Genomic DNA, 14,527 nt, shown 5'->3' on the forward strand with positions numbered 1-14,527 from the left:
ACAGTTAAAACCTTGTCACTAGTTTCCCACTCTGATACAGCTTGGGTCTTATTTGGTTTTCAAGATTTTCTGGGTGGTTGTTCTGTTTTTCCATGTTGGGGTTTATCTCTGATGCATTTTGTCATTGAGGGTAGCCCTCTTGATTTTTTGTTATATGTTTTCCTGCTTTTCCATGTGTGAAACCAGGATTGATGAACCTATAGAGACAACAAGTTGAATCCGGGTTCCTGGGGGGGACAGTGGGGGAAAGGGCGAAAGGAGCTGATGGCAATGAGTTCCGGAAGGAAGAGACTATCTTGAAATTGAGTGTGGTCACAATTGCGCAACACTGCTCGGTGTGATCGGACGGTGGAATAAGATATCTGTATTAGCTCCCAATGAAATGGTCTTGAAAAGTTAAAGTTTCCTGTTTTTCTATGTTACAGTTTTTCATTGGCATGGTATTACTTTGGTAAATGTTACTCATTATTTGCCACATTTTTCAGTTCAGGGGATAGTTAAAAGCTTACCAGGAGTTACAGGTAGTATTCACTGCCAATAAATTCAGGGTAGAACTGCCTCTTGTGAGCGTCTGATACTCTATCTATGTGAGCAGAAATCACTGTCTCTATCCTGTGGGGAAGCTGGTGGCTTCAAACTGCCCGCCTTGCAGATCACAGCCCAATGTGCAACCGCAATATTTAAAAAGAAACATTCTTCCACCATGCTCAGTATTATTGCTACGCGGGTCATATTTCTAGATAGTTGAAATCTCACTCACCTGGCACTGTACTTGCGTGCACCGTAGGCATAATATGATTAATTTGAATTTTAAAACACAAATAAAATTTTAAGCTACTCATCAGTAGCCTGATACCAATTCTGTTTAAAACACACATGTTTAGAACTGAATTTTGTTCTCAATTGCTGTAGCTTTCACAAGCTTTAACTCTCTGGTATCACCCTTCTCTTCTTTTATTCCTGGGCTTATAATGATTGTCTCCTATATCAACATTTATCATTTATAATCATAGAAGTATAGACTAAAGCGCCTCTCTGTTGAGGTCAATTCTAACTCGTAGTGAGCCTATACGACAAAGTCGAATTGCTCTATAGGGGTTTCCAAAACTATGATCCGTATGGAAGAGGATGGAACATCTTTCTCCCACAGAGCTGCCGGGAGTTGGAACCCCCGAGCTTTCGATGAGCAGGTTAGCAGTTGAGCCCTTAGGCCCCGCATCACCAGAGAATCCCATTTTGGAATCTTATGGGGCATAAAGAAAGCACTGCAGGACATACTCATCTGTGCAAATACCAGCAGGAAGGGAGAGGCTAGTCAGTAGCTGAGGAAAGCCAAGGGCACTACAAGTGTAATCAGGATCTTCTTCAAGGAGGAAGCGGTGGGTGAGGAGTATTCAACTGCATGTGCTCCTGGAGACGATGGGAGATTCCTGCATTTCTCTCCAGTGCCCTGTGTGGGAGCAACACTCCCAGAGGAGGGAAGAGAGATGATTCCTGAGTCTCCTATTTTAAAATAATACCGTTTTGTTGTCTTTTTCAGAACTCTGGGAAGGCTTAGTCCTGGTAGACATCTTTTTCATTGGCCTCTTTCCCTGTTTTCCTCTTTCCATTTCCCTTCCACCCAAGCGGTGAGATGGAGATGATATGGTTTCCGAGGGCTCAATGAAAAGTAAATGTCTAGAAAGGAATGATGGGATATATGAATGGATACGTCGGATACAACTGATGTATGGATTGTAACAAGAGTTGTAAGAGCCCCCAGTAAAATAATTATTAAAAAAAGAGAGAGAGATTACATGGGGCCTTATATCCCAAGAATGTGCTCTCTGTTAGTCCTCTGATTCTTGGATCTCTTATTCCAGCTGTGAGATGGAAGGGGTGCACTTGAATCTGTGGCCCGTGTTCTATATCCTTCTCCCCCCGCCCACCACATCCACTGAGCTGATGCCTACAGACACCACAGTTTAAGAGAGACATTAGTCAGGCAGCCTCAAGCACCCAAGCAGCATCCTGTGTAGAACAATTTAGCTCTGTTTTTGCAAAAGGAAACATTTCTTGTTACAAATAATGTAAAGACCAGGCAGGATTGAAGGCCCCTCCCTGACTGTTTTTCTCGGCATGATGCCAGAGATGAAAGAAAGGGGTCCCTCTTTATTCCCTTGCCACATCAGAAAATGGCACTGCCTGGCAACATATTATTTAGTAGCAAAATATATTTTAATGGAAAAATCATCTTTAATAACTGAATAAAAATGTGCACTTTTCCAATAGTCAGCAAAGTATGTACATGTTTGTGAAGATGGAGCAGCATCTATTTTAATATATATATTTTAATATAGAAAATACAGGTAGATTTAAAAATTGAAACATGTCACAAAGAATAACAACATATATCACGAAATTTAAAAAAACCCAAGTAAATGCAAACAACAATTTACTAAATGGAACATGATCCAGCACCAAGTTGGATTTTTCTTTCTGAGAATCCTGGATGCCCAGGCTCTCCCAGGAAGAGATGATCCTGTTTTGGGGAGAGCCTGTGGTGATCAGTGGTTAAAATCCAGTCCTCCTTTTCCTACAAAACAAACAGAACCAAGAGACAAGAATGAACAGGAGGTAAAAGCTCTTTGGACGTGGTGAACCTGAAGTTTTCATATAGCATCCCCGGTCTATGGTTTTAGCTCCAGCATTTGTTAAAAACACATTTTCTGAAGATGCACATGGAGATCAGAGGACATGATTTTTTTCCTAACATGTGAACTATCTGGAAACAAGACAAGATGGGTCATACGCATTGGTAGAGAAGGTGACAGTTTAAGGACTTAATGGGGGTCTCAGCTTTTCTCCACTAGCTGTCAGGGCACCGTCTGTCAACAAGCATCTCTAGTGGTACGTGTACTGAGGTGGGTGCTGGGCAAGCATTCTTTAAGGCACAATCACACGAGAGAGAAAGAAACTTAAGTGAAAGCTGGTAAAGCTTCATTGCGCTGACTTCTCAGACAAGCTTTCCCTTCTCCCATATGATGGAGTCATTCTCCATGTTCCTTCCTTTCTACCAGGAGCCCTGGCGGCATAGGGGGTTTTGAGTTGGGCTGCTTACGGTAAGGTTAGTGCTTTGATCCCACCAGCTGGTCCAAGGGAGAAAGATGAGGCTGTCAACTTGTGTAAAGATGAACAGTCTCAGAAACCCAAAGGGGTACTTCTACTCTCTACTGTAGGGTGGCTATGAGTTGGAACTGACTGGATGACAGTTAGTTTGTTTGGGGGGTTGGCCCTCCCTTTCTGCTGGGAGCTGCCACCGTGTCTACCCTATTTACTCAATGTCTTGACAAACTGACTGGGAAGCACAGTCCGAGTGAGAATGACAGCTGATTGATCCATGGGCGGGCCCTATGCCGCTCTATCCAACATGAACTTTCACTGGAGCGAATCATCAAGGGAGCTGGATTCTATGAGGAAATCAGCATCAGTGTTAGAGGAAGCCTTATTAACAATCTACAATATGCACATGACACAACCTTGCCTGCCCAAAGTGAGGAGGCCTTGAAGCACTTGCTAACGAAGAACAAAGATTGCAGCCTTCACTGTGGATTGCAACTTAATGTAAGGAAAACCAATATCCTCACAATTGGACCAATAAGTATCCATCATGATAAATGGAGGAAAGATTGAAGTTGTCAAAGATTTCATCTTGCTTGGATCTACAATCAGTGCTCTTGGATGCAGCAGTCAGATGATCAAAGACATGAATTGCATTGGGTAAATCTGCTACACAAGAGCTCTTTAAAGTGTTTGAAAAGCAAACATGTTACATTGAAGACTAAGATGCACCCTACCCAAGCATTTTCAATCACCTCATAGCCATGTGAAAGTTGGACACTGAATATGGAAGATGGAAGAAAAATGGATGCATTTGAACTATGGTGTTGGTAAAGAATGCTGAAAATACCATGGGCTGCCTAAAGAACAAGCCAATCTGCCTTGGGAGAAATATAACCGTAATTTTCTGCTACTTATAGGCAAGGATGGTGAAACTTCCTCCTAGATTCTTTGGACATGTTGTCGGGTGAGTCCTGTCCCTGGAGAAGGACACCATGCTTGGTGAAGTGGAGGGGCAGTGAAAAAGAGGAAGGGCCTCAAGGAGATGGATGGACACAGTGGCTGCAAAGGTGGGCTCAACCTTAAGAACCATTGTGAGGATGGTGCAGGACTGTGTGATGTTCCTTCTGTTGAACAAAGGGACACTGTGAGTCAGGGCTTACTCAATGGCACCCAAAACAACACTGACCCAGGATCTTCTATTGTGCTACAAAGCAGTGGTAGGCAGGCATCACCTAGTGCTTCTGCTGTCAGGGTCACGGAGGCTGGAGCTCACATGGTCCATCACTCCTTTGGATTGTTTCCATGGGTTTTAAGTTTTCTTCATTCTCATTTGTCTCAGACAGGGATTGACCAATAGTTTCACCTTAGATGGCTGCTTACAGGCTTCTAAGAGACCCTAGTTGCTATTTGGCAAAGTAGGATGAATGTCCTTGTGGGCTGCGATATGCCAATTGACCTTGGTGTCCCTTGACACTATGGTCTGAGCCCAAAGGCCCAGCAACCCATTGCCTCAAGATGTTTGATTACAGCTAAGAAGTTTGTTACAACTTTGCTCACCATATGCTCTACTAAACATGTATGTAAAAATATCCTGTATCAAACACACACACACATATCATGGTGGGTATAGTTCTGTTTGGCTTCAGCTTGAGTGCCCATGCATCCGCTCACAGATTATTATTGGTACTGTCATTGTAGGACTGAGGATTGCCTTTAACTCCTGCACCTCCCCTGCCCCCTCCCTCGAGCCTTTCTCTGCCACGATCCTTTTGTGCTGACATTCCCTATATGGGCCAGAGGCAGGGTGGTTATGTGTTAGGCTGCTAGCCATAAAGTCAACAGTTCAAAATCACCAATTGCTCCGACAGAGAAAGAGGAGGTTGCCTGCTCCTGTAAAGAGTTCCAGTCCTGGGAACCCACAGGGGCTGTTCTACACGGTCACGATGAGGCAGAATCGACTTGACGGCAGTGAGTGTCCTCCTGATTGTCACTGATCTTTCCCTTCACTCAAATGAATGCTCATCTACTTTCCAGTTAGTGATACTCTTTTCTTTCTTTAAAAAATAGGAATGAGTCCTTTATAGTTTCACTCCCATTTTGATAGCTTCCAAATATATTCTCTCTGACAAATTTGCTTCTTGAGGTTCCGCCGATGCTTTCTGTCTGCAGGATGGCAGATGCTATAGAGAAGCTCAGATCCACTGGCACAACAGTGACTTCTTTTAAAGGAAGTTTTTAGTTTAATAGCTTCTTGCTTTTGTAAGCTGACTCCGACATTCCAATCCAAATGAAATAAAAGGAAATGAAAACATGAGGTTTGTTTCCAGATAATGAAATCTCTTTCTTTGGAAATGAATATGGTAATAAACATTTGTGTTTTCATCATTCCTATAAGATGGGTCAAGGGCTAGCTAAGTGATGTATGTGATATGAAGACTTTTACTCTAAAAGCCTGAAAAGGGAGCTGGAAATAGAACAGCAATGCAACATTTGTGAGGGCTCTGTTTTAACATAAGACATATTTTAATCCTGGCATGCCGAAGTATGTCTAACAATTTCTAAGGCTTACCAAAGGTTTATCATTTAACTACTTTCTTCTTGATGGCTTTTGCAATCATCCTCTCAATTATCACAGTCATTTGGTCAGAAATGAGAAACTGACAGAACCTAATTTCCCTTATATATTTTTTCCTCCTCAATGACACATATATGTGTTACTATTAAAATTTGTAACTTATTTGACTTAAAAAGTTTCTTATCACTTTACATACTATTTTGTACAGTGCATATCTATGAAATAATTTCCAACACACCTGGAACAGTCATGTCCTGTCCAATCTGAGAGACAACTGCACCGGTTGGGCCTGACACATTTCCCACCATTTAAGCAGGGAGACTGGCAGACAGCTGGAAGGAAAAAAACAACCATGGGTTACATCATCAATATTTAGCAATGTTGAAGCCACGGGACAAATAGTATGTGAGGATGACGTAGGACTGGGTGGCGTTTCATTCTGTTGAACATAGGGTAGCTATGTGTTGGCACCAAAGTGATGCACCTAACCCAACAACAACAACATAGTCGGAGGAGGACTCAAGAGGGCAACCAGGCAGAATCACCTGCCCAGTGCTGTTGTAAGATCAGAAAATTAAGAGAAATTTGAGTGTGAGTGCGGATCTCACCAAGGTGCGCCAAACTTGAGGGCAACCTAACCACATGGAGCAACTCATGAACAAAGAGGTCCACAGGGCCGACCTGCCACATCCACACAGAAGCAAATCAAGAAGGAAAAGAGAAAGCGAGGGACTAAACTCCATACTGGCCCACCAAGCCCTGAGGATGGCATCTCTACACTGAGCTGCTGCTAAGGCAGAGAGAGGACGTGGGACCATCAACAGCTCCAGACATGATGTCCCCTCACTGGAGCACACTGTGACAGAGACAATACTGGGGACACACAGTGGGGCGTGAGTCTGGTCTGACACCGACACCCCCACACCCCCAGTGGGGCGAACCAAGAAGGGAAGATAACTGACCAGCAACAGGAGCAAAGCCAAGCCACAAACCCCCTGAGGAGCCCTCAAAATAGACTTCAGGATAGGAGGGGAAGTTCCCCGAATCCCCCAGGACCAGTGGGGAGATGGTCATAAAGGTCAGTGGACAAAACTAGAATTATGTGTGTGTTTTCATGTATTTTTCTCTTTTTATTCAATCTTTTGTTTTCTTTTTGTTTTGTCTCTATTATTGTTGTGTTGCTTACCTATATCAGATTGCAAGCCTGAGGAGAAAGCAATGGGACCAAAGGTTCTGGAGGGACTTGGGCGGGGAGGAGGAGGCAGGGGGTGGGGATGAGTGGTGAGCAAACAACGCCATAGACAAGGCAATAGCTAGGGAATTAAAAGCACCAACACTGAGGACGTAGAGATCCCGGTGGTGGTGGAGCCACAGCAAGGTAGCTGAGAGGGATTACTGAGAGGCACAAGAAGGGCGAGCATGATGGTGGGGCAGGAGGAAGGTAAAAGGAAACAGAGGAAAGATCTAGGAAGCAAGGCTATGGCTAGAGGTATAAACATAGGTGTGTACTTATGTAGATATATTAATTCATAAAAATAGAGGTAATGGCCTATGTACATATTTATATGGCAATTATTTGAGGAAGTGGATGAATTTGGGCCTCTGCTCAAGCCCTCCCTCAACACAGGAACATTTTGTTCTAACAACCTGACATGTGAAGCTCACCCTCCCAACATAATTGCTGTTGACAAAATGGGTACATAGCAAATGTAAAGAAAGCTGATGGTGCCTGGCTATCAAAAGATACAGCATCTGGGGTCTTAAAGACTTGAAGTTAAACAAGCAGCTATCTAGCAGAGAAGCAACAAGCTCACACAGAAGAAGCACACCAGCCTGTGTGATCATGAGGTGTCAACAGGATCCAGTAACAGCCACCAGAAGACCACAAAAAACCAAACAAAACACATATTGTTAAGAATGAGGGGGGTTGGAGCACAGCCCCCCTCTCCAACCCCCTTCATTCTTAACAATATGTGTTAAGACAATTGGACATCCCCTCACAGAAGGGTCACAAGAAAGGAATGCGTTAATCAGGGTGCAATATAGCACTGTTGAAACAATATTCTTGTGGCTCCTTGAGGCTTCCTCACCCCCCACTATCATGCCCCACAGTCCTGCCTTTCAGTTCTGGCTATACTGGAGCATGTACACTGGTGTAGATAAGAGCTCACGACATTCAGAATCCAGGTCATAGAAAGCCCTCAGGGACAGAATTCGGAGTAGCGATACCAGGAGGGTCAGGGTAAGGTGGGGAAAGAAGGGGAGGAAGAGGGAAACAGATCACAAAGGTTGATGATGTATAATCCCTGCCCACCCCCCGCCCAAGGAGATGAGGAACAGAAACACGGGTGAAAGGAGACAATGGTTGATATAAGATATGAAAACAATGATAATTTATAAGTTATCAAGGGGTCATGAGGGTGGGAAGGAAAAAAGAGGAGCTGATTCTGAGGACTCAAATAGAAAGTAAACATTTAGAAAATGCTGATGGCAACATATATACAAATATGCTTGCTGTATCGAATGTTATGAGAGCTGTAAGAGCCCCCAGTAAAATGATTTGCAAAAACAGTACCATAGTCCTGGATGGCTCAGCTTGGGCTTTAGTAGAGTGACTACATATTTTATTCAGCTTGTGGGCTCCACGCCCTTCCACTCCCACTTCTGTGGTTTCACTCTGAAGCATGTCCTGGTTTTGAAGTTTAATGACATTGGTGCCCAGCCTCAGCGCTCAAGAGAAACACTGGGGTTAGCTACCCTGTTCTGTTTTTGCCTTCTTTCTACCCCATGGGGAAGTAGTATAAGTATCATTTACAGGACGCATGCTGGAATGTTAAGAGTTTATACTAAATAATGATAAAAATCTTATTCTTTAGCAGTTAACCGAACATTCCAGACATTAAAAAGGCAAAAACTAGTTATTGTAATCTTTTCTTTTCACTGGTTACTTACTAAAAAGCAAAAGCAAAAGTAAAAGCAAAAATCCATATCAGATCCAGGCACCGGGGATATCAAAATGTCAAAGAACGATCTCTGCCTGCAAGTGGGGAGTAGTCTAGTGGGGAAAGAGATATAGAAATGGTGATTAATGAGACATCAAAGTGCCAAAGGATAGATTGTATCTGAGAGCGGGCAAAGGCTGCTTTAGAGATTCAGTTGTTAACAATCAACCAGTTTGTTGTCATTTTCCATGATAAGGCACCATGTCTTTGCTAGTTGTCCTCCCCCCCCTTTCCACTTAAGAATTATATTTGAGTGTTGTTGCAGTCACCACAAGGTATCATTCAGCTTCAAGGAAATGAAAGGTTCTTTGGAGTCTCCTGTCTTATTTTCTTTACCATTTCCCCCCGATGGAGCAGGTGATGTGAAGAAGGCTGGGGACACAGCCCATTTAGAAGCTCTTCTCTGGCACATGAACCTGAAAAGTCTCTCTGAGGTAGCTCAGCATTGACAGCACTATGCAAGGGACCGTCGCCAGTGGTTCTGCAAACCAGAGACTTCTTGAATGCCGCCACCCCCTGGGATCTGCGCTACACTCATCAGAGTGTAACAAATGGAAGCAAACCTTGAGAGGGAGCATACCTACCTGCATGACAGCGGGACCCCGTCCAGCCTGGCGGGCAATCACACTGATAAGGGGCCACACAGCGACCTCCGTTCAGGCAGGGAAGAATGCATATCGCTAGAAAGGAGAGCAAAAGAAGCCAGTCAAAATGGACATGCTCAGGTAGGTTCAAATGTTCCCAAATCATTTTGCCAAAGGGACCTCACTTGACCCACAAGATAAGCATCCCTATCTGCTTGTTGTGCTTATTAATCAGCATCTCTGGACAAACGCCACGAGGAAAGTACGTTTGGCTCCTTAGTCAGAGGCAATGGTGACACGATTGCCAAATGTGCTCCTTCAGGGAAGGCGCCCTAACGGGTGTCTAAGTGCTTGGCTCGGAGCCAGAGAGGACTTGAGGGCAGTGAGCTTTTGCTTTTAGTGCTCTGCGCTGGCGCCTTACAAAACAAGCAGGCTGCTCTCCATTTATTATCATTTCAAAGTTCCATTTCCAGTGGCATAAAATAGTCTAAACGGGGTTCGCTGCCAAAGGCTTTCCCCATGTCCTGAACTCCATCCGGGAATGAAAGTCAGATGGGCTGTCCTGGCATCATGCTAGAAGTGGGGGACCACTCAGCCTTGGTTTCCATGGAGCCAAGAGCTGGTGGGGATGGAAGCAGGTCTCCTTCCACAGCACTGATTCCTCCCCCTGAGGCGTGAGCTTGTCTACTGCCTCAAGAATCCAAGGAGCAAGCCAGAGGTTTGTTAGGAAAGCAGACCCACAGACTCAGCAGCTACAGTTTACCCACACCCCTCAGCTGATCTGTGTGCAGGAGAGCTTGAGAAGGCCTGGTCTAGCGCAGGAGGGCAGGCCCCCGCTCAGTCAGCTGAGCCAGGCCTGCAGGACCTCCTGGTCAACACTCCCCGAGGCTCTGGACTCAGGTCAAAGCTGGGCGAAGCTCCCTGGGGAGGGGTGAGTAGGAGGGAAATCATTTTTCTGCTTCATCACAAAGCAGGATTACTTGCTCTGGTGAGTAGCCAGAAGTCTAAATGCATGTTCAGTCCACACTGTCCTTTCGACATCAGGTTTACAAGCTTTCAAATGATCTTCTACAATGTCGGCCCTTTAGTCGGCTCATCCTAAGGGTTTATAGATGCCTCTTGCCTCGAAGTTGGATGTTCTATCCATGAGAGAGAAAGGGAGGTGGGGGGCAGGCCCTGGTGGCGTAATGGCTCTGTGCTGGGGTGCTGACTGCAAGGCTCGCAGTGGGAAACCGCCAGCGGCTGCCCCGGGGAAGGCAAAGGCATTCTATTTCTGTAAAGATGACCATCTCAAACCCCCAGGGGGGGTCATACCCTGTCTTCTATGGGTCACCCTGGCCACCATGGGTCAGCATGGACGCGGTGACCGTGATTCCGGATTTGAAAAGACAGCGTATGTTAAATTTGTGGACTCACGTTCTTCACACAGGCGTCCCATCCAGCCGTCTGGGCAGGAGCAGGCATTTGGGCGTTGGCAGACTCCTCCATTCTGACACGGGAATCGGCAGACAGCTGGAAAGGGAAGGGGGTGGGGGTTACAATCGTGGGGACTCTGGAAAGTAGTTGTCAGAAAATAGCATCGCTCCTTGACATTCAGAGTCCATTTCGTTCCTTGATTCAAGCTTTCCGGAAGAGAAGCACTGCTGAATCTCCAGGAGGCATCTTAGTGGCTCTTATCAAGGCACTGGCTTTTGGTAAGTCCTGAAGGGACTCTCAAGCTTGAAACGACTCTAGCACAACTAGCTCCCCGTAGCTGCTTCTAACACACCATGACTTCACACTACGGCAGGTACTGTTTTCTCCTCCTGGCTACTGATCTTTCTCTTCCCCTGGCCCCCTCAGCTTGTCCTGGGACACTTTCCCTGGCGCATCCCCACAACTTCCAGAAGGGATTGGAATATGGACTTTGTTACCATATTCCATAGCATGTTGAAGTCCACGCTCTCCTACGGCATGCGTACTCAGGCCTATAAACCACCGATCACTCTCTATGGGACGTGTTCCTTTCTGTTTTCTGGGGTCCCTAGGTGGTCCGAATGGTTCATGCCCTTGGCAAATCAAAGGGAGGTGGGAGGTTTGACTCGACCCAGAGCCCCCCTGGAAGAAAGGGGGGGGGTCAGGCATACACACACGGGGGTCTCCATAGGTTAGAGTTGACTCAAAATCAACTGTTTTCCTTTCTTGTTCTGGTTTATCTGTCTGCTGCCAGAGATGGTGATCCTTGTGCTTCTGGTTCTCTCTTCCCCAGGGGGATAATGCTATTTAACATTTTTGGAATAGAGATTTGGAAAAATTTGTTCTGGTTTTCAGCTCCACTTTGGAGGCCTGGTGGCCTTTTCCATAACCCCAAGGGCAGATCCAGAGACTTAGAACCCCCTGTCTGGCCCAGAGGCCTGCCCATGGCCCTCAGAGTTGTGGCTACCCTTTATCAGGCAGTAGATGCCGTCCAGTGGGACAGTTTCTAGAAATGGGGCCCTCCTGAGGATGGAATGTGAATCTCCAGTTAGACTAGAAATAATTTCATGGAGTTAACAGGCCAATTTGCTTTCATATGAAAGTTCCCCGTCTTAACTAATTGGAAGGGAATCTTGCGAATCATTTCCCAAGAAGCTTCTGTATTATTCTCACATAAGTGAGCCACCTTGTAGCTTTCCCTCCAACATCTAGCAGGGAGCCTCATCTCTGGCTTGGCCCGTGGTGAATAGGGATCGGCTGTGCCCTATAAGCTCTCTCTTTGCTATTCAGGGATTCCATCACTTCGTCTTTCTCTATTTAACATGTTTAAACACCCCTTTTATTTGCTCTTCACCCAGTAGAGGCAGCCCCAAAGGACGTTGGATACTGGAAACACTACCCTGCCTGGGGGTTGGAGGATGGCAGCCAGGGAATCAGTTTCCAAGGTGTTGTTCAGAGTGCCCGCTTTTGGTGATTTCAGGAACAGCAAGATGATGGAGGGAAACATGGGTGAGTTTAACTCTTCCAAGACATCTTTGGTGCCGTTGGTGCCTCTCTATCTCCTATCTTAAAATAAACAAACCTTCACTTAAAATTCCTTTTCAATGAACTCTAAATAACTCAACACAAACCAACTAACTAGCCACCTACCCTATAACAGACACCCAACTAAGACCTCTTTCTCTCCAGACACACATGACGTGCTAGAAAGCGTAGTTTGCACTTGCTGTTGTCATTTCTCTGCCTTCTCCTTTCTGTTCAAACCATAGCAGCCTGGCTTCTGCTTTCAACACACCCTGCAGTTGCTTGAGTCTGGGTGGGTGGGGTTGCTACTGTGAAGTCCAATGGGGTCCAGCTAAATTCCCCGAAGCTGCACTAAAAATAAGTAACCCATCATGTATTTTCTTACCCCTGCAAACAGGAGGTGATGTCCAAGTTCCATTTTCCAGGCATACGCTGCGCAGGGAACCTTCTAGCATATATCCGCTGTAACATGCGTAGGTGATCATATCTCCGTACTGATAATGTACACCCCGAGCAAACGCATTTTCTACGTGAGCTGGCGGGCTGCAAGAGATTTCTATAGGAAAGATAAAATATGCAAAGATAGATTTTTTTCCCCCTGCATGCTGATGGGTAAATTAAGATATTTTTTCAATCATAGTGAAGTGGAATTTCTTAATATGGCTCTTCTAACCATATGTCTGACTATGCAAACCAGGGGGTGGGTAACAGTAGTAGAGGGGATTGGTTAGTTTTCGTTGCCACTCCCCTGACTACAAGGATAAGCTATCTCAGAAGCAAGAACAGAAAATTCTGGAGCTATCTAGGAAGAAGTGCCACTAACAGGGTGCTCAAGAGCTCTGTTTAAAACGGCAGAGGTCAAGGCCAGAGGCACCAGAGGCCACGGGACAGGGCACTGGCACCAGGCCAAGACTAAAGGAGGCAAGGAGAACATAAGATAGACAAGAGCATCAGTGAGACTATGGGGCAGAGCAGCAGGCTGGCTTCTTGGTCCACAGAGGCCAATGCCAAGAGACCATGTGACTAACAGGCCTAGGACTATCAAGAGACTGGGCTGTTGGCTGAGTTAAGTTGTCGCTGTGAACCAATGACTGTATCCTTCATGTGTTTGGCTCCTGCTTTGTGGTACCCTGCTCACTTCCTTAATGAACCCCCCTTCGTTGTCAGTGAATTCGGTGTGGCCACTGCAATGGAGCACGGCATCCAGCAGAAAAGCAGAGTGTTGTGGGAGGAACTGTTGGTGCCTGAACAGGTAAAGAAGGATGGAGAATGTATACTGGTGTAAAACCACAATTCTAATGTGACAGTAGGCTGCTGGTCGAAGAATCAAGGAGTTGGTTGTTGATTTCTTCTATTAGAGATAGTGCACATGCACACTAATTCATTTACTCTTCCAAATAAACCCACACCATAGATATTATTGGTGGTATTAACAAATAAGAGCCCTGCAGCTCAGGGGATTTGGACACTAGCACAAGGTGAGGGTTAAAAAGTTTGAGGGTGAACTTCAAACTCATGTCTTCTTGGATTCCAGAAAATGCCCTTAGCCTTCCCATGCACATTTCGTATCTCCTAAGTTGAAGTGCATGGTTCAGAAGGTGGAAACTGTTATAAGCATGCAGTATTTTAATACCTCAGAGCTCAGGGCTTTGCATCTGATTAGACTTAATGATTATTTGTTAGTCATATTGTTGGAGCTGAGGTAGATTGGACTACACAAAGGCGTCTGGAGGGTAGGGTTTGGGGTGGGGCTGAGGAGCTGCTGAGTGGAGGTAGAAGGGGTGTGTTGTGAGATGCTTTCTCAAGGAGACAGAGGATGCCAACAGGTTATATGCGAGTCATCAACATGGCCCGTTGGCAAAGTCTCTGGGCTCACTTCCAGACCAACTATCAGAAACCAGGTGTAGCACTCAGAAACCTCTGTTCAATCAGCCCTCCGGGAGTAGTGATGGAGGCTCAGGGCCAAGAACCACTGTGGAATAACTTTTGTGTTGGGAAACATTCCCGGGCTATACAAAGATAGTTTGAAGAATCTGCAAGAAAAACATCTATTCAAAATTTATTTCTCACTCTTAGAAGAGCACACCCTGAAAATCTGTTTTGTGACACCTGGTCAGTTAAGTTATAGCCCACTGCTAAAAACATTTCTCTTGTATTGAAGTATATTTTGGTTGGAACTCAGAATCTTTCTTGTTGTAGATTCCGAGTTCTAAAAATTGGCAACCAAGAACTGATAACCACGAGAGGAGAGAGATCTAAATAGCCACATTTAAGTTACTGCTTCT

The 14,527-nt window shown here is 45.3% G+C and overlaps 1 protein-coding gene across 2 annotated transcripts in view; it reads right to left on the reverse strand.

Moving 5' to 3' along the window:
- Positions 1 to 2,246: 2,246 nt before the first annotated feature.
- Positions 2,247 to 14,527, reverse strand: part of SVEP1 (sushi, von Willebrand factor type A, EGF and pentraxin domain containing 1) — a 203,651-nt gene continuing 191,370 nt past the window's right edge. The window contains exons 44-48 of one of the 2 annotated variants that reach the window (XM_075560297.1): positions 12,628 to 12,798; positions 10,680 to 10,775; positions 9,264 to 9,359; positions 5,916 to 6,009; positions 2,247 to 2,575 (exon numbers count right to left, since the gene is read on the reverse strand). In XM_075560297.1, the coding sequence (XP_075416412.1) occupies positions 2,554 to 2,575; positions 5,916 to 6,009; positions 9,264 to 9,359; positions 10,680 to 10,775; positions 12,628 to 12,798 (479 nt within the window). In that variant the 3' untranslated portion in view covers positions 2,247 to 2,553. The remainder of the gene's footprint in view (positions 2,576 to 5,915; positions 6,010 to 9,263; positions 9,360 to 10,679; positions 10,776 to 12,627; positions 12,799 to 14,527) is intronic. The other variant, XM_075560298.1, reaches the window with a different exon arrangement.

This window comes from Tenrec ecaudatus, chromosome 10 (genome assembly GCF_050624435.1).
Source record: "Tenrec ecaudatus isolate mTenEca1 chromosome 10, mTenEca1.hap1, whole genome shotgun sequence".
Lineage (NCBI taxonomy): Eukaryota > Metazoa > Chordata > Mammalia > Afrosoricida > Tenrecidae > Tenrec > Tenrec ecaudatus.